General features: G+C 46.9%; 2 protein-coding genes and 1 long non-coding RNA gene across 8 annotated transcripts in view; 1 reads left to right on the top strand and 2 right to left on the bottom strand.

Moving 5' to 3' along the window:
• The window catches only part of LOC115617898, a 31,713-nt gene that overhangs the window by 12,145 nt on the left and 1,939 nt on the right, over nt 1–17,629 (top strand). Inside the window, exons 3-6 of one of the 5 annotated variants that reach the window (XR_003994695.1) lie at nt 11,722–11,774; nt 13,297–13,989; nt 14,914–14,983; nt 15,955–16,151. This is a non-coding gene — a long non-coding RNA (uncharacterized LOC115617898). Of the gene's footprint in view, nt 1–11,721; nt 11,775–13,296; nt 13,990–14,913; nt 16,240–17,629 lie in introns of those variants that run through there. The other 4 variants (XR_003994698.1, XR_003994694.1, XR_003994696.1 and 1 more) reach the window with 4 other exon arrangements.
• On the bottom strand, nt 2,040–17,190 carry HOXB5 (homeobox B5). The gene is made up of 3 exons (XM_030508923.1): nt 16,676–17,190; nt 4,182–5,395; nt 2,040–3,234 (listed from the first exon to the last, which is right to left on the bottom strand). The coding sequence occupies exons 2-3, from the start codon at nt 4,729–4,731 to the stop codon at nt 2,987–2,989; spliced, it is 798 nt and encodes a 265-aa protein (XP_030364783.1). The 5' UTR covers nt 4,732–5,395; nt 16,676–17,190; the 3' UTR covers nt 2,040–2,986.
• HOXB6 (homeobox B6) lies at nt 6,961–17,113 on the bottom strand. 2 transcript variants are annotated; one of them, XM_030508928.1, is made up of 3 exons: nt 16,676–17,113; nt 9,393–9,979; nt 6,961–8,073 (listed from the first exon to the last, which is right to left on the bottom strand). In XM_030508928.1, exons 2-3 carry the CDS (start codon nt 9,799–9,801, stop codon nt 7,814–7,816), a joined length of 669 nt encoding a protein of 222 aa, XP_030364788.1. In that variant the 5' UTR covers nt 9,802–9,979; nt 16,676–17,113; the 3' UTR covers nt 6,961–7,813. The 2 variants fall into 2 exon arrangements, with proteins under 2 accessions (XP_030364788.1, XP_030364787.1); XM_030508927.1 differs by lacking the exon at nt 16,676–17,113 and having other exon boundaries at nt 6,961–8,082; nt 9,393–11,771.

Genomic DNA, 17,629 nt, shown 5'->3' with positions numbered 1-17,629 from the left:
TCTGTAGCACTTCAGGACAGGCTGGAGACATAACAGAGTCAGTCAGTCAGTGGCTCCATATGGGAGAAATGAACTACGGGAATATGAGGACACTCGTTCATATTATTAAGGGGGGGGAGGAAACCCAAGCGGGGGGAGGGGGAAGGAAAGAAAAGGGGAAAAAAAGGGGGAAAAAATAGGAGGAGGAGAAAGTGGGGGGAAGCCCTTAGGCAAAAAAATACCGGTCTCTACACAGGCTGAAAGGAAACAAAAAAGTGCATTTCTTTGGCAAGCAGGTGAAAATAATGAAAATCAAAAGGTGTTAACACCCTGAAGAGCACAGTCAGAATATCGCTGATTGAAATGCAAAGGCATGGCTCAGGTTTGTGGCTATTTGCGAGCAGTTCGAAACGCACCGAAATCGCCTCCAGTAAACGCGCAAGAAAGGCGAAGGATAAACCCCAACTTTGACTGAAGTACACATGTCCCCCGGCAAAGACAGGATGGAGTTTGCCGTGCAATGATAATGAATCTCTACAGCTTTTCTATTTCTCCCGCTGCCACAAAGTTTACTTGCGGGCCTCGAAGCTGTGATGGAAATGTAATGCAATTCCAGCTCTCGGGAGGATAAGAATTAAGACCTTCTTAAAAGTAAGAAATAAAACTCTGAAAGAGAGACAGACCCTCTTTCTTCCCCGCTCAGCCTTTAGCCATATCAACCCTTTAAAATAGTTTAAGCAGATAATATTTCAGAAGAACTTACTTTCAGGACTCCAGTCTATTGGCTCCCTGGACTGAAAACTGGACCCGCAAAACATGTTCCCTGCAATTGCAACGTTTATCTCATCTGGAAAAGTGCTCACCCATTGCTGCCCCTTACAAGCCAAACCAAGCAGTTAAAGTGTCACTTAACATTCTAGAGAATGTGAAATATATTGTACATTGTCAACTCCCCAAAACCATAAAACTAACTTTATGGACCTCACGTGACTTTTGAGAGCCAGTGAGGGGTATCTGTCTGAGGTCTGGGCGATTTTTACGATCTAACTTCTAGATAAAACCCTATCCATTTGACATCTAAATGTCATACCCACTTTTGGTATAGTTTGCTATTAGTAAAAAAAAAAAAAAAAAAGAAAGAAAAAAAAATCAAGGGAAGGCGAGCAAATGGTTTGGGACCTGACAGTCCACTTCACATCCCTCTCAAAATCACTTAAGAAGTACCTAAACAGTGGGAGATTAAGTTTGGTAAGTTTTAAGCTCCAACTTTACTTGCTACGAACAAAAAGCCTAAGCTGTATTGTAGAGATGTCAGTGGCGTTTTGCCAACTCGAGCGACTTTAAACCGGAGTATCTCGTGCCTTGTGAGATTCCCTAGGTAGCGAAATGGCAACATTTGCCATCTTTGATGATGTTAAATTGTCTGCAGCCAAAATGACTCGTTGTAGTGAGTGTCAGTAGTTACAGAGATGTTATTTACATGTTAAGCCGGAGACTAGGAGGTAAAAGCAGTTAAGCACAATAAACAGAGGACGAGAGATAGCGGAGTGAGCGCAGCTTAGTACAGAAATGTATGCTGTATATATCCATGTTTATTTATATATATCTCAAATATATCTATCCAAACACATCGATCTGTGATTCTAAAGAGTGCAGGTTTACGTGTACGCGTATGTGGGTATAAATACCTCTGGCTTTTCAAATGTGCGTGTGTGTATCTAGATCTAACTCCTGAAATGCACGTAAATCTGTGTTTATACCGCGGGATTGCAAGTTAAAGTACTAGAAACCAATTTGTCTGCTGCGGTGGGGTGGGGGGGTCGGCGGTGTTTTGGGGAGACGGCATTCGGGGCAGTGTGAAGGGCTGCGGTTTGCGCCCGGCCGGTGCCAGGAGGGCGTTTGATGTGAATATTTGGTGTTTCTGAGCTCCTCAGTGCTGCCCAGGAGAGGCTGGGGCTCTGCTGAGAGCTCCTCGCACCAGCTCAGTCCCACGCCAGGCATCTCCGCGGCTCCAGCATGGGCTGCGAATATCAGAGCTTGTGTATAAAGTGCAACTGGGAGCCTTTGTGAGTAGGAGAAACGTTTATTTGACTTCAAGTAAAGCTACAAACAAATACAAAAAGCTTATTGGCAAAGTACTAACAGGCAGCTAGACATGACAGATGCCATTTTTACACATAACATTGCATTCACTCTGCCCACTACAAACCGTCTATTAGTCACATCAGAAATATTTCTAGTATTTACAGACATTAGAGCACTCTATTGTTGGTCCGATTTTATACATAATTTTTCCTTTTATAACAGTGAAGTTTACCCACGTCTAAGAGTACGTCTTGGAATTAGGCTGGGACTAGAAATCCTGGCCTGAAGTTTGGACTAAAACACAGACTGGACAATTTTAAGACAGATACAAGAGCTTTTGCCTTTTTTTTTTTTTTTTTAACCTCTTTTTCCCTTTTTTTTACATTTTTGTTTGGGTTTTTTTAGCTTTTTTTTTTTTCTGCCACTGTAGTGCAGGAACCCCCGTTTTTAGCTTAGGCAGAGAACAACTCACCCAAAAGCAGTAAACTCAGGAAAAGGGTGGGGGGGAATAAAGAAAAGAAACCCAACAAATAAACAACCGTATCTGTTCTCGATTTATAAATAAGTTATAACATTTAAAGGGCTCACATAAAACATGCTAGCTTTCCAGAAAGCATCAAGAGAGCACGGACACAGACATTTAGAAGAACAACAAGAGCATGAGGAACATCTGGAAATAAAATTTAATTATATAAAAAAGAAAAGATTTAAAAACCCAAATTTAATAACAAACAGAACACGACATGGACTCAGTCCTGGGATAACGGTACCATACGCGTTGGTTTAGAATATCAACAACATGCTGAAAAGAAGGTGCCTCACTGTACAGTACTCGGAAACTAAGATCTGCTGCGCTTTATTTATTTATTTACGGATTTCTTTCTCGCCTCCTCTTCTTCCCTCGATATTCCTCCTCTAGACTTTATGGCTGAAAGGCGCTGCCCGCCGAGGCTAAGCTCATGCTTTTCAGTTTATTATCCTTCTTCCATTTCATCCTCCTGTTCTGGAACCAGATTTTGATCTGGCGCTCGGAGAGGCAGAGAGCGTGAGCGATCTCTATTCTCCTCCTGCGGGTGAGATATCTATTGAAGTGGAATTCCTTTTCCAACTCCAGGGTCTGGTAGCGAGTGTACGCTGTCCTCGCCCTCTTCCCGTCTGGTCCAGTCATGTCTGAATAACACGGACAACAGAGGGGTTGGGGTTTTGCTTTCTGCTAAGATTTTTGTTATCCTTAAGACTATATAGATATATATAGTAACACCGAGGTAAAATATTAGCCTTCTTCGGGCAGCTTGGAAAGCTGCTTATTCCCCAAATAACAACACCCCCCCCCTTTCTCGCACACCCCCAGACACGTGTAAACACCCCCACCCGCGGCCCCTCCAGAACCGACATTCCCAACTCAATATTCATAATTTAACTGGAGAAGAGAGATTTTGAATCTCTCCTTTTTTCCCCCCTCTGCCCGAGTGTTTCTGGGTCTGTTTGCAGGCGCGTCAGGTTTAAGGCTCCTTTCTTTTCTCCAGGAGAAAACCGGGCCGGGTGTGTGTGTGTTTGTGGCGGGGGGGGTGCCTCGCTGTTCCCCTGTATCTCCTCGCAATTTTGGTTTTGTCAAGAGCAGATTGTCAAGAATACACCCAGCAAAATAAGAGCAGGAAAGGACTGAGAGACCCATCTGTGCGTATAATGCCATTTTAATGGTCAATTCTTTCCTTTCCTCTCCCCCCCACTCCCCTAAGGAACACCCTCTTCCCTCAATTTTTAAATTACCTTCTCCCACCACCCACATAGAGCTACGAACTGAAAATAAGCGCCCATTTCGCGGCGAGAATAGCGAAAGTAAAATAAAATCGCCCCCCCCCCACCCCCCCCTTCCAGGCGCCAGGGGCAGCTTTAGAGCAGCGATCAGAGCAAGAAATACAAAAGCAATAAATAGCTGCGTTTCTGATCAAAGCGCCTTCACGGAATAAAAGGAAAGAGAGAAAAAAGGGAGGGGGGGGTGGGGAGGAAAAAGGGGAAAGGGAATTAAAAAACACACTAAAACAAGAGAGAAAAGGAGAGGGGTGTGCGAAAATAAACAACAACAACGACAACGACGGAAAAAGAAGTAGCTGTACCATGGCTAATGTGAAGTTTCCTCATCCAAGGGAATATCTGAGGTGCCTGCCCTTCTGTTGCTGCGGTGGAGGTCGCGATGGGCTCTGCCTGCGCTCGGGGGATGCTGCTGCTTATTGGAGTGCCCTCGTCGGCTCCCGAGGACGCGCTGGTCTCGTCTAGTTCTGTGAAATTTGTGTTGGTGGTGCTGGCAGAAGGAGCTTGGTCGGAGGGGGACGGGGCGGGTTTGCCTCCATGGCTCTCGCTGTTGGAGCAGGGAAGGGAGTCGGGAGAAGATAAGGAGCAGCTAGACGCCTGTCTAAACCTGCTCTCCTGAGCTGGAGAAGGGAAACCGCGGGAGCTCTCCCCCACAGCCCCAAAGTGGCTGGAGGAGGCTGAGCGGTTGATGCTAAGGTCCATCCCATTGTAGTTGTAGCCATAAGAGCTGGAATGCATGGTGCTTGAATCTCTGTAAGAACCGTTCATGGAACTGCTGGTCCCATAATTTAGTAACTGATAGTCGGGGCCATTTGGGTAGCGCCCTGAGAACGAGTTTACAAAGTAAGAGCTCATTTGGGTTATTTTGGAGGGCTTGATTTGTGGCTCGTGGTCGTTATAACCCTGTGCTTGACGATTTATGATGTATTAATGAATTATAGCGATGCACTGTACTTCGTTTTTGCTATGTATGCGGCCAAATATGGGGGGGGGGGGAGGGTGGGGGGTGCGTTTGGGAATCACGTGCTTTTGTTGACCAGTCGTAAATTCTCACTGATGACCTCAAGAGGTAATTCATGCTCTATGGTTACAAATAATGACGATCGCGGAGTCGTTTAGGCCCGAGTCGGTGCGCGGCGCCCCGAATCCCCGCGCGCGCCGCCGCCGCGCTCGCCCCCCACCTTGGCGGAGCGCGCCACCTGCCGGCCGAGCGGGGCGCCGCGGCCGGGGGGCTGGAGAAAGGGGGACACTCCCGTACCCCCAAATCCACCCTTCGCTACATATCCCCATTCTTCTATATTCCTTTTCCTTCCTAAAAATCAACGCTGAGATGAAGGCGCGGGGGGGATGTGGTGGTGTCTCGCCGCGGCTGGCGTGTCCACGCTCCCCCCCGTGGGTCTTCTCGCCCACTCCTTTTCTTTATTAAACTCTTAATTCCTTCCTTTGTGACACCGTTGGGAAGTTCGGAGGCGGGGGACGAGGTGCCATGAGCACGGGGGGTGGTCTCCTCGGTTAGTATCTGCAGGGGGAAAAGGGGTACGGTGAAGCTGTGCGTGGGGTTATTTCGCATGGTTACTGTCAGAAAAGTCGAGCGTTGCTGCACGCTGAGCGTGGAGCCAGGGATGCGGTCGCACCTTAATTCTGGAGGGGGAAAAAAACAGAGGAAGGGGGGAGAAATGAAGGGGGAGAAAGGAGAAGAAGGGAACGTCCAGCCGATGGAAGTGTTGACAACTCCGCTTTTGGGATATTCTCGTTCCTGAGCGTTTCGCGTCCTCTTTGAACACAGCATCGTGCTACGTGCTTTTTCCTTTCCATTTGTTAACCTGCAGGGAATATTGGGGAGCAAAAGCACTCTGAAACTGGTAAAATTGGGAAAAACGTTGTGAAAAAGCTGTGCTTTGTTAAGCGTTACTTTCTTTTTATTTTCCCCTTCTTCTCTTTTCTCTGTCTCATTTTTTCTTTCTTTCTTTCCTTTTCTTCCCAAGGCAGTTTAGGAATTTCATATGCTTGTCTGCAACTCATTGGAAATTATGCGCCATATTGAAAGTGACATATAATTATAATAATTACGGGCAATGAAAAGCGTGGCAATAATAGTAAATGTCCTACAGCTGTGGAGCTTCTGCATGAATTGATTTTAAAAGTGAGTGACATTAAACCAGCTTGTGGCACGGGGGAATGCATTCATACATAGGTATTCCGTGTGGGGAGTGGAAAACGGGATGGGAGCCAGGAGGTATCCTCGTTCCTCGCGTTTTCATCTCGTGAAGCTGCAGAAAACGGTATCCGAAACAGCCTGGGCTGGTCGCTTGTTTCCAGTCCTAAACCCTCAGCAGAACAAGCACTTCCTTTCGTTTAATCCCCCAAACCCAGGAAAAGTTTGCTGTTTGCAGCAGGAGGTTCCTCCTTGGCCAGAGCAGGAGCAGTCCCCAGCCCACCCCCAGCACAGGAGAAGTCACTGGAAACGCTTTCCAGTTAAAGCAAAAATCTGCTCTTCTAAAAGAGCTCTTCAGACTTAGTTTAGATTATTTTTCCACCTTTTTCCCCCCCTAAATGCAGGCTGTATTCCTGGAGCTGGGAAGCTACTCGTTTCGCAGGGCAAATTCCCTTGAAATCTGCACTTTTTTGCATTACACCTCACTTTGATTTGGGGATATGAAGTAAGGACCAGCTGTTTGAAAGATGCTAGGCAAATGTTAGGTATCTTTGGTAGATAAATGAGAGCATATTTTTGCCTGTTTCCTTGATTTATTATGTATATGGAGAGCGTTTCGTCATAACTCTTTGTACTGTAACAATAAAAAAGAGCGATACTAAAGCAGAATGTCAGCGAGGAAATACTATTGGTGAAAGGACTTCCATTTACGATTAGACAAAAAGAGGGAAAACCAGATTTATCTCTCCACGGTAACTTCCGTGTGCTTGGAGTTGCTTGTCCTTGCAGATTAGAAGACATTGTCAGGCAGAGAGCAGCAAGGCTTTCGTTACAGCTCTCTGCTCCTTAAGAATGGCAAGTTCCCTATGGAAAAGGGAAAGATAAGAAGAAGAGCAATAATAATAGTAATAATGACAGGGTGGTGTGCGTGAGCTCGAAGACTTTGTTTTTATTAGAGAATTCCATGGTCATACCTAAGACAAACTTCAAACACAACACGTACAAAAATTAATAAAATAGAACTTTTTGCCGTAGCTGTTGTTGCTTTTGCATCCTTGTAGGTAGTACTCGTTCTTTCAGTAGATTTTCCTTTTAAAAAAAATAATATATATATAAAAGAAACAAAACCCAAACAAACCCCCAAAATAAAAATAATTCCGAAGACCTCAGGGCTTGATTAATTTACCAAAGGAAAAAAAAAAATGAAATAAAAACCCAACTATGTCAACCGTGCATGAAACATTTTTACAAAATTAAGACAATAAACACCCCAAATGACATATATTGCAGCACTTCCATTAAATACAAGAGTTAGCAGGTTACTAACAGTGACACCAAGGGTAGAAACACGGGTAGGAGTCCTTTTTTTTTTTTGTCTTTTCTCTTTCCTTTTCTTTCCCTCCTCCTCTCGCACTCTTCACTTTTGCAGTATTATTATTATTATTAATTGGGGGGTGTGTGTGAGTGGGAGGTTTGGGAAGGAAGAAAAATAATTAAAAATGCGACTAGAAGCCTGATTTAATTTTTTTCCCTTTTTTTTTTTTTTTTTTATGTTTTTCTTGGACGTGCCAGATCACTGGCAACACGAGTCCAAGGCATTGGTGGCCCAAACTTTCTAGCTGTGGCCGCTGCTCAGAGGGCTTGTCCCACCAATGTGCAGGTTCTCCCTGTCCTCGCAGTCAGCCCACACCCCCCTCATCCTCTCGGCTCTCACACACTCACTCACTCTCTCTCTACTTTTTTAACGTTTTCTTGTTGTGTGTGGGGTTTTAAATAATACTTTCACTCCGCCGTTTTCTCCTCCTCCTCCTCCGCACTCAGTTGTGAGGAGTTGAGCAATTTATTCTCTTTTTTCCACTTCATCCTGCGGTTCTGGAACCAGATTTTGATCTGCCGCTCCGTCAGGCAGAGGGAATGGGCGATCTCGATCCGCCGGCGCCGGGTCAGGTAGCGGTTGAAGTGAAATTCCTTCTCCAGCTCCAGTGTTTGGTAGCGGGTGTAGGTCTGGCGGCCTCGGCGGCCGCTGGGCCCGAAAGAAGAACCTGTGACACCCGCAAAACAAAAAAGGAAACAAATAGGAAACAAATAGGGAAAAAATAGGGGGAGGGGAAGAAAGGGGAAGGGGGGGGGGAAATAAGGGAAAATAAAAGAAATTAAAGAAAAAAAAAAAGAGGAGGAAAGCCCCGAGATTTAGTGGAGCCGGTGAGATACCGGATAATCCCCGGCGTTCTACGCCCCGCACCGCAGCGGTATTTAGGGGGATGTGTGCCCACTCCCATGCCCTCCAAGGGCTTTGGCCAACCCCAAAATCACCTCATCTGGCTGTGACCCGACTCGTGCGTGCAAGGGAGCTCCCCTAGCCGGGCCGCACCCACGGAGGATCCGCAGCCGCGCTGCAGGCAGGGTTCATGCTGAACTGGCCCGGCTGCAGGCAGGGAGGGGGAGACGGGGCAAGATCTATCTGATTGCGGGATGAAAAATCGCAAGGTGTTCTCCCCCCCCGCCAGCCCGCGCTGTTTTCCACCCTACCGGCAACTGTAATAGATCGGAGCATTTAAGCAATAATGAAGTGAATCGATCTGCCCAAACTCTACATTAAAGAGGACACAACACTTTATGTCCCTGCGCTAATGGACATCAATTTGGAACTTACAGGGCAACAAATGCATCTAAACATGGAAAGGAGGGTGGTGAGCCTCTATTATTCCCCCCCCGTCCTCTTTTTTTTTTTCCCCTGATTGAGGAAACAGCACTTAAAGAAGTCATATATCACCAGGGGGTGAAAAAAAAATTCTCTCCAGGCAGACTTTTCATTATGTGTGAGTTTCATTAAAAATGTAGCCCTCTCCTTTCAAATATTTAAACACTTTTATATGATTTAAGTCCAGATCGGGCAGCCAGCGAGAGAGGGAGCTGCGTGGGGGTGTGGGTCCGTGTGTGTGTGTGTGTGTAAAGTCATCCAGATCTGATTTAGAAAAGATAGCTCCCTGTGCGTGTGGAGGAAAGACAGAGACAAATCGCTGTAGCTGAGTGACACGCAAAGTGGAATGTGGGGGGAAATCAAAAAGGGGGGGGTGTTGGAGAAACACTGTATTGGGGTTTAAATGGGGGGGCAAACTTTTTAAGTGGTGGTGGGGAAGTGCTGGGGGGAAAATACTTGAGCGGTGGGAAGTTTTGGTGCGTGTCAGGAACAAGTTGGAGCGTCTCGTGCCCAACTTCCCCGCTGGAAGTTTGGGCTCCAAAGTGAAGCTTATTCCTGCTTCCCTAGCGCGCTCTCTCTCTCTCTCTCTCCCTGGCGGTAACAAATAAGAAAGGGGGGGAGGAGATTGATGTATTTATTTCTGTAAAAGAGTAAACTCACTATTGCAAGAGTTCATCCGCTGCATCCAGGGGTAAACCGGGGCGGAACATTTTGGCTCCTCGCTCTCTCCGAAGGCGGCTTTGCCGTGCGCGCAGTCCGCCGTGCGCGGCTCGGGGCCGAGGGGCGCCTCGTCCAGCGCCGGGGGGGCACAGGCGGGGTCCTTCTCCCTGAAGAACCCTCCAGCCCCGTAGTCACAGGCGGAGCCGCGGCTGTAGGCTCCGTTGCTCTGCTGGTAGTAAGGGGAGGAGGTGTAGCCCTTCTCCTGGACGCCCGCGGCTCCATAGGTGGTGGGGTAATGCCTCAGAGGGTCCGCGTAGCCCGAGGGATACAGCGGGATCTGTCCCAGGAAGGGCTCCTGCCCCGCCGCCAGACTCACCGGGAAGGTCGAGTTGACAAAATAAGAACTCATTGGAAGAAGCCTGCCGTCCTTTCCCGGCTTTATGATTTGTTGTGTTTTATAGTCCAAGTGGTTTAGCTATTAGTAGTATATCGGAGATTGGGTTTTAGCTGAAGGGAGATGGCGTGGTGCCAGCGAGGGACACAAGGAAATACAACCATCTGATCAGGGGCTGACCAATAGCAGGCGCCTGAGGTTGCAAAATAGCACCCATGAGGAGCTGAGATTGCACCAGGGACCCCAAGAACAAACCATCCACCCCTTTTTCCCTCCCTTTTAAACAACAGAAATGCACCCCCTTAACCAAATATATAATATCTGCCGAAAGAAACATTCCCTGCGCGCTCCGAGCTTCATAAATAAATAAACGTGTCCGTCCCCCCCACATCCCCCCCCACTCCCCCGGAGCTCGGCGCGGGGGTGTGTGAGAGCCCGTCGCACGGATGGCGGTCTGTGCGCCTACATGTATTTACACACATAGAACGTACACAAATACCCACTGCAAGTGGGGGGAAAAAAGTCAGTTATTCTCATTCGGAACACTTTAACCCCTAAGTGTTTGCAAATCGTCCTGACATGGCTCCCTACTTTGCTACAGTTACAGAAAACAAGGAAGAAGAAAAAAAAGGGCAGGGAAAAAAAGTTTTTTGTGCGTGTGTGTGCGAACTTTGCGAGGAGATCCCACCGGGCTGATTAACTTAGATTTGCTATAGGAGAAGAAATCGGGTTTGACAACTTATTGCGGTTCATGTACGTCTAATTACCAGAGATTAGCACTCCCCGTCCAAGGAAATCCGCACTGGCTTGAAGAAAACCTTCGCTTTTTCATATATTGCATCTTTTCCCTTTCCTTTTCTCCGAAAGCTCCGTATTCAGGAGATAAATGGAAAATCGAAGTATTTCCTTTATCTCTTGTTAAATCCCGATCCCCTCCGGAGTCCGGTACCGCATTGTGCCCTCTTGCGTTTTTTTGTTAATACCAAATCTATGCCCGACCTTTTATGGCTAAGAGGCAGCCCTGGGTTACGGTCCAAAGCTGAGTTTATTGATCGTTCCCGATCAAGATGGGGGTTTTAAGGAGAGCAAAGCTGGCGGTGCGGTGGGGCTGCTGCCTTGGAGGTGCGTACGGACCCCGCGGGTTTGCAGCCCCCCTTTGAGCTCATTCCCATCCCAAAAAGCAGCCTTTTTTTTTTTTTTTTTGCAAAGTTAAAAAGCTGGAAGGGATAATTCACAAAGTCTCAAGCAATTCCCGGTCACACCGAAAGCTGCTCTTTGCTCTGGGCTTTGCCTCCCTCGGTTTTCCTCACAAGAGATGTGCTTTGCTCTACCTGGTGCATCCCCCCTTCAGATCCCTGTTTGCTCAAGGTAGAGTTGGATCTCTGATCGCCGCCTTCCTTCTGTTCACTTCACTCTGTTCACTTCCCTCTGGGAAAATCAGAGGCATCTCTCCGGAAAAGATAAAAAATAATCAAAAATATCACCAAAAGCAACCCAAATTGAAACCAGGACTGCCCCCGATCATTCGCCTTTTATCAAGGATTCGTTTCCTGTCCGAATTTGTAGCCATCTGTCTTTCGGGTCTTACATGCCGTGAAATGACCCGCCTTATAATACACACTCCCCTGTACTTGAATGTGTGAATGTGTGCGCTCCAAATCTAGAATTACATATATTACATGGTGGCTGCAGAGCTGCCAATGCGGTTCTCACTGACAGAGCTCCAAGTACCTACCAAAGTGTTATCTTATTACTAGCTGATTTATTTTAAACATCATGTTTACAGCAGCAAAGCCAAGATTGTTTCATGCCACGGCTGCAATGAACATTTCGACTGAAACGTAATCCTTATAATTCAAGGAAATAACATGCAAAGGAAATAGTTCTCCATCCTCCACCCCCTTTGACTGATATCTCTTATATTTGTTCTTTCAGAGTTTCCCTTTGTGTATGGAATGGACCCAAATTTACGTAGATCTGCTTTATTGGTATGCAAGACAAACAAAAACTGAGATTGAAAGGGAACGACGACTAGAGAAGAGGGGGAAAAAAAAGGCTGGGATGAGAGCCCGAAGTTAACTGCTGTGCAGGAGCCGAGCAGCTCCTACATTTGATTAGAGGGTTACGCAATATTTGTAGCTCTGAAACCCAGAGATGATCTGGCATCATCAGCTCTGCATGCAAATTTGGGGCTAAGCAATGGGATGTCCTGATCATCCAGTGCGTGAGTACATCTGCTGAAAATATTTGCTCTCATATTTTCTCTACTTTCTCGAGATTGCTCTGCAAATATATCCCTGGAAATGGTATTTTGGGAGGAAAAAAGAGAAAAAAATCCCCCTCCCACACCCCCAGATCCCAATACTGCTTATCCGAGTGGCTTTGTGGCTAAAAAGGGGTTTTTATGTAGTTTGTCAGGTGACATTTTAAAATGCAGTAATTGAAACTGGCCGCTTGCTAATTGCTTCTTGCTGACACCTTCGAAGCGCTATAGATAGGAAAGAACACGTCCTGCCTCTTAGAAGAGGGATGGCCCTGAAGAGAGTTATTCGGGGAAGGAAAAGCAAAGAAGAAAACTTGGTTGGCAACGTATAAAAAAAAAAACCAAAACCACCCAAAACAAAACAGAAATCTAATCCAAAGCCTGTCATAGTTTAAACGTTTTGGAGGGTCAGGCCCGCGGTCTAATTGATTTGCCACCTCTAATATATGTTAAATACGAGCACAGGTCTTAAACCGCTCTAAATCTCAGCGAATTGAATGCTCAGCGCAGAGGTGGATTTCTATTCCCAATCCAATAGCTTATAAAAAATTAAATTTAAACATTTAAAACGTTGGGTTATTAGTGTAGCTGTTGAGCAGACGCTCTCCCGCCGTTCCCGCTCAAGTCCGAAGGTAAATCTCAACCCGATTTTGCAAATCTATTTTCTTTGGACGCCTCTAGCGCCAGCGCAGCTGAGGGGGGGGAGGCAGATGCAGAGCAGCAGCGACTGCAGAAAGGAGCTTGTACAGCAGCCCTGAAGTTAGACCTGTCTTTGGGGGCACCGGTGGGTAGGTCTTTATTCAGTCTTTGGCCTCATCGCCTCAAAAACCGGCACAGGGTTTTTGCTAAGAAGGAGCAGTAAAGCGGGGAAGTTGCGAGAGGCACCAGAAGGTGGTAAAACACACTTAACGGCGCTGGAAAGCCGGCTTTCCCCTCCTGACAGACATCACTCATCTGGCAGGGCATAAATAAAGATAAAGAGAAGTATTTACAGTATGTACAACCCCAGGTCTCTGCCCAGGAAGGTCTTGCTTTTTGTCGCTTTGCTTTTCTGGCCAGAGAACGCCAATCCCACCAGGCAGAACCAGGCAGATAGATGAGGGGATTAAAACAACACCCAAATATTTCAAAATGCAAACAGAACAGAGCGTCGCTTGTGTGAAAGCTAAACCCGCCAGGAACTTGGTAGAAAGTTCAGTGCAGTTGGTTCCAATAAAAAATGAATCTCGCTTTTTTTTCATGTGGAGCTGGAATTCCCGATCCTTCTGAAGTGAGAACACAGCGGGGGTTTCCCTGCCGAGGGACTTATTGCAGCCATAAAGTCAAGCCAACACCACGAAAACACTTGAAAAACCCCCTTGTTCCTGGAGTCAGACATAGAAAGCTATTGGCAGCAGAGAAACCTCTCTTGTAATGCTCATGTACACCCAATATCACATCGGAAAAAAGCCCCGACAGAGCCGTGCAGAGCTCCAGGGCTGGAGTAGCTAAAACAATGACCCTGAAGGTGTAAAAAAAATATGAAATACCCGCTTTCCCCGTGCATAACCGCCTGAAATTTAATTTCCAGCAATTTAAGTTTAATTTACCTGACTTCCCGTGCAGTGCATAATAACCTGGTTAATGGCATCTTTGAAAAGAAGCAATAATAATCTGCCATTGTTCCATTAAAGAGTGCAGCTAATTATTAACAACAACAAATAAAAAAGGGGGGGGGGGTCGGGAGTGCAGAGGAGGAGAGGGGCATTGGGGGAGTCAAACTGCATCCAACCCAAGTATTTCCGCGACAGCAAGTTCTGGGAAGAGGAAAGTAGAGGTAGAACATTAGGAAAGCAGGGAAAAGGAGAGGAAAAAGAGAGATGGAGCATGTAATGTGGAAAGCGAATGCCGGGTGGTGCTGGGAGCTGCAGCATGGAACAAGTTAATCGTGGCTGTTGCTGGTAAGAAGACAGAAACTTTTTCCCCCCACCCCTTTTTTCTGTTTTTTTCTTTACCATCGTCCCTGGCATCTCACTTTCTAGGAGAAAATGTCCCTCGTCTAGACATAAACAGTTGCCAGGAAACTGTGTGGCAGGAGGAGAAAACGAGAGGGAGAAAGCGAGCAGGAGGGAGGGAGAGAGCGAGAAACCTTTTAAAATAACAGGCAGGCATTGTCCCTTCAGAGCCCACGGGAGCCCAAGGGTGACTCCTCGGCCCCAGCACCCACCCCCAGCTCCTGCCAGACCCCTCGGGGTGACCACTGGGAGTGAGAAATAATAAACACTCCTTTTAGCCTTAGTTAAAACCCCGTTTTAAACCAGCCTCGCAGTCGCGTTTCACCAGCGTTCCCCTCGCGTTCAAGCTCAGCCACCCGCCTTTCCCACGCGTGTGCATGTGGACACACAGGGGGCCATATATATGTGTGCACACACTGGTCTGCATACGCATGACACGGCTTCACACGAGCATCAGCACAGGTTGGGGGGTGTATGGATCAACACGCTTGTTCGGATGCCCGTAGCTCACATGTGAGTGCACATACAAGTGCGGGGGTGACCTATGGATCATGCCCAGCGCCTATGGGCCTTACGCGGTAAAGAGAATCCGCGCTCGGTGCGCAACCGGGCACCGTGGAGGAGAAGCGCGTCCAGGAGCGGGATCGGAGGCTGCCGTCCTGGGGTGAGGGGAGAGCAGCCGGAGCAAGGCCCCCCCGCCGGGACACCGGCTGCGGGAGCCCCCCGGGAGCCGCCGGCCGCCGCCGCCGACAGTAGATGGCAGCAGACGGCGGGGAATGGGCGAGCCCCGGCGGCGGCACCGGGGGACGGCGCGGCAGGGGGGGGCCTCCTCTCTGCCACTGTGTTCTATTTTCTTTAATAAATAAACAGGAGAGGATGCCAGGAGGGGACCCGACCTGGAGCAGTGCGGACACTCCCGATCCCTCCACCCCGAGGCGGGGTACAGACATTTCTCGTTCATCCCGGGCTGAAATGGTTAAAAAAGACCTACCCGCAGTGAGATGCGGGATTTCCACAAGTGGTTGCCCACGCAGGATGGGGAAAAATAGGCATAAAAGCGTTTTGGAGCAAGCTTCCTAAATTAAATTAATTTTTAATATATGTTTTTCTTACGAATAGCAAAAGAATAAAAAACAAAACGAACGCGAGGAGACTTAGGGAAAGAGAGAACAGGCGCTTGAACTGGTATTCAGTTTTTTCTCCGTGATTTATGAAAAATGTAACAGGTTCGGGAAGAAATAGCTTTTTAAAATGACTTTCTGTTTATTATTTCCGCGGCTTGCGATCATTTACTCTTGTCCACACAATATTCAGGCACAGACAGTTTAAGGCGAGATAAATCGTCACGTCATAAAATGGTTTATGCTTAAGTAATGAATCTCTCCTTACTCAATCTTGCTTCACTTACACAGGCTCCTACATTATCTTATTTAAAAATCACCTCGTAACAGTAGCAATTAGTACAATATTTCAATCCCTCCATGAAATCTTGGAAATCAGAAAGATTAAAACCCCCATATTTAAAATCACGGGTATCTCCAGACAACCCTTTTCCTAAACCCGAAGGCAAGCGTCAGGGTATCACAGAGTGATGGGAAACTTGCACATAACCGGGTATGTAAAAGCACCGCCAAGCCGTTGGGCTCAGACCCGAGCCGGTATTCCGGCCGGGAAAGCCGTAAAACCCCATTAACACCGCGGAACGCAATTAAATACACGGAGGTTTATTGCATCGCAACGTCAGCTTCATTTGGGAGTTTCACAAGGGGGGGGTGGTGGAAATACAATGAGAGCGCTGCGCTCGGGGTTGGCTTCATTCTTATTATCTTTTTTTTCTCCCCCCCCCCCCTTTTTTTGTCCCCCGCCTTTTTCTTTTTTTCTTTCTTTTTTCTTTTTTTAACTGATTTCCAGACCCTTATTTCCGAGGACGCCGCGAACTGCCCTCTCCGAAGAAACCACCCACATAATAATGACCCTGGAGAGCAACGCAAAACCCAACTGGCTTCCACACAAACTTCGCCAAATGACTGGGCTCGCCTGAGGAACAGGCGAACTGGCAAGAGCTTCTGCGAGGGGAGAAAAAATAAACCACCACAACTGCCCACAAAGGGTTTGCTATTTTTTTAAAGGCAGTATCCAAAAGCCTCCATCACCGAGCTACTGCAAAATCCTTCATTCCAAGTCTGCTATCTTCAGGTGACCTTAAAGGCTTTATTTTTCCTTCTTATTCCGTTGGTTTATTTTTCCTTTTCTTCCTTATTTCCTTTCTTGTTTTCATCCTCTGTTTCTTTCTCAATTTCTCGCTCTTTTTTTTTTTCCTTACCTTATTTCTTTCTGTTTTCTTCCTGTATTTTTTCCCTTCAATCTCTCAATGTCTCTACCTTTTCCCCATCCTTTTTTCTCTCTCCCTTTCTCTCACCTTTACACTACACTTTTCCGGGAAAATAGTCACTTAAGCAGATTTCCACCATCCCCGATTTCTTAAAGTGCCTCCCTTCTTCATCACCCCACCCTTTTCTTTCTCCTCCACCCCTGGGTAGAGGGAAATGGGGAATGGAACAGAAAAGGCAGCTTGACAAATGCATTTTCTCAAAGAAAATATTAAACGAAGAGAAACATATTATTCCCTTACCTTTTGACGTCCATTTCTGTGGCATAAGTAAAATAGGGAGGGAGAGGGAGACAGCGTTTGCTTATCTGTTAGCTGACAAATATTGTCCCAACCTGAGAGCCGTCGATCGCCTCTCTGACTTGTGAGAGCTTCTTGCATTTCTGTCATTTGCATAGAAAATGGAGCAACTTCCCTCTTTGAAAAATGATAGCCTCCACTCGGTCCAGAACCTCCTCTGCCCCTCCATTACTACCGAGATTCCAAATCAGCAGCAAATTAAGAGAGGAATTAAAAAAAAAAGAAAAAAATAAAAAATCAAAATAAAATGAATAATCAAAAATCCTACAACTCTTTTCCTACGTGTGTGCGGAGGTGGGTGCCTGGGGGTGCGTGCGGGTGTGTGCAGGGCTGTCCCCCCCCTCCCCGCTCCCCTCTTTTAGCCCTATCGAGCTTATACACAAAAGTAAAAAAATATAAAGAGGCGAGAGCCCTATAGAGGACACTGATCCGACCCAAGGTGCAGCGGACAGAAGAATGGTGCAATATAACCACATGGGAAATAATAAAAAGTTCATGTTCACGGTTAGCAGTCCACATGACCGGCTCTGGCCAATCCCAGAACCCAGCCACTCATAAAGTTCTATCACAAAGTTGTAAATTTTCATAAAACAACAAGGAATTTATTGCATTTCTTCATGACCGGTTTAACAGCAGCCTTTTTCTTAGCCGCCATCTTTTTTCTTTTAAACAAAAATAAAAGAATATAAAAGGGGGTTCAGGGATTTCCAATCCCCCCCACCTTGGTTTGCATGGGGGGGGGGGGTGTGGAGGGCAATAGTCGAAATACGGTTCACGCGTTAGGCTGCGAACAATAAGAGCCCCCCCAGAATAAAGAGCTTGGGGCTGGCGTTGGCTTTTACATGGGGAAAGGCGCAGTAAAACAGTGGGGTTCGCTGGGATTTGCATGGCTTTTTT

Source organism: Strigops habroptila, chromosome 19 (assembly GCF_004027225.2).
Source record: "Strigops habroptila isolate Jane chromosome 19, bStrHab1.2.pri, whole genome shotgun sequence".
Lineage (NCBI taxonomy): Eukaryota > Metazoa > Chordata > Aves > Psittaciformes > Psittacidae > Strigops > Strigops habroptila.
The sequence above is the reverse complement of the archived record's forward strand: the minus strand, read 5'-3'. Positions and strand labels throughout refer to the sequence as shown.

What these genes read in the sequence shown, in the direction of transcription:
- HOXB5 (XM_030508923.1), bottom strand. Translation starts at nt 4,731, where the DNA reads ATGAGCTCTTACTTTGTAAACTCGTTCTCAGGGCGCTACCCAAATGGC. An exon ending in GAAACTTCACATTAGCCATG is followed by an intron (nt 3,235 to 4,181) that starts GTACAGCTACTT and finishes CGTGTTATTCAG; the next exon opens with ACATGACTGGACCAGACGGG.
- HOXB6 (XM_030508927.1), bottom strand. Translation starts at nt 9,801, where the DNA reads ATGAGTTCTTATTTTGTCAACTCGACCTTCCCGGTGAGTCTGGCGGCG. An exon ending in GCGGATGAACTCTTGCAATA is followed by an intron (nt 8,083 to 9,392) that starts GTGAGTTTACTC and finishes TTTGTTTTGCGG; the next exon opens with GTGTCACAGGTTCTTCTTTC.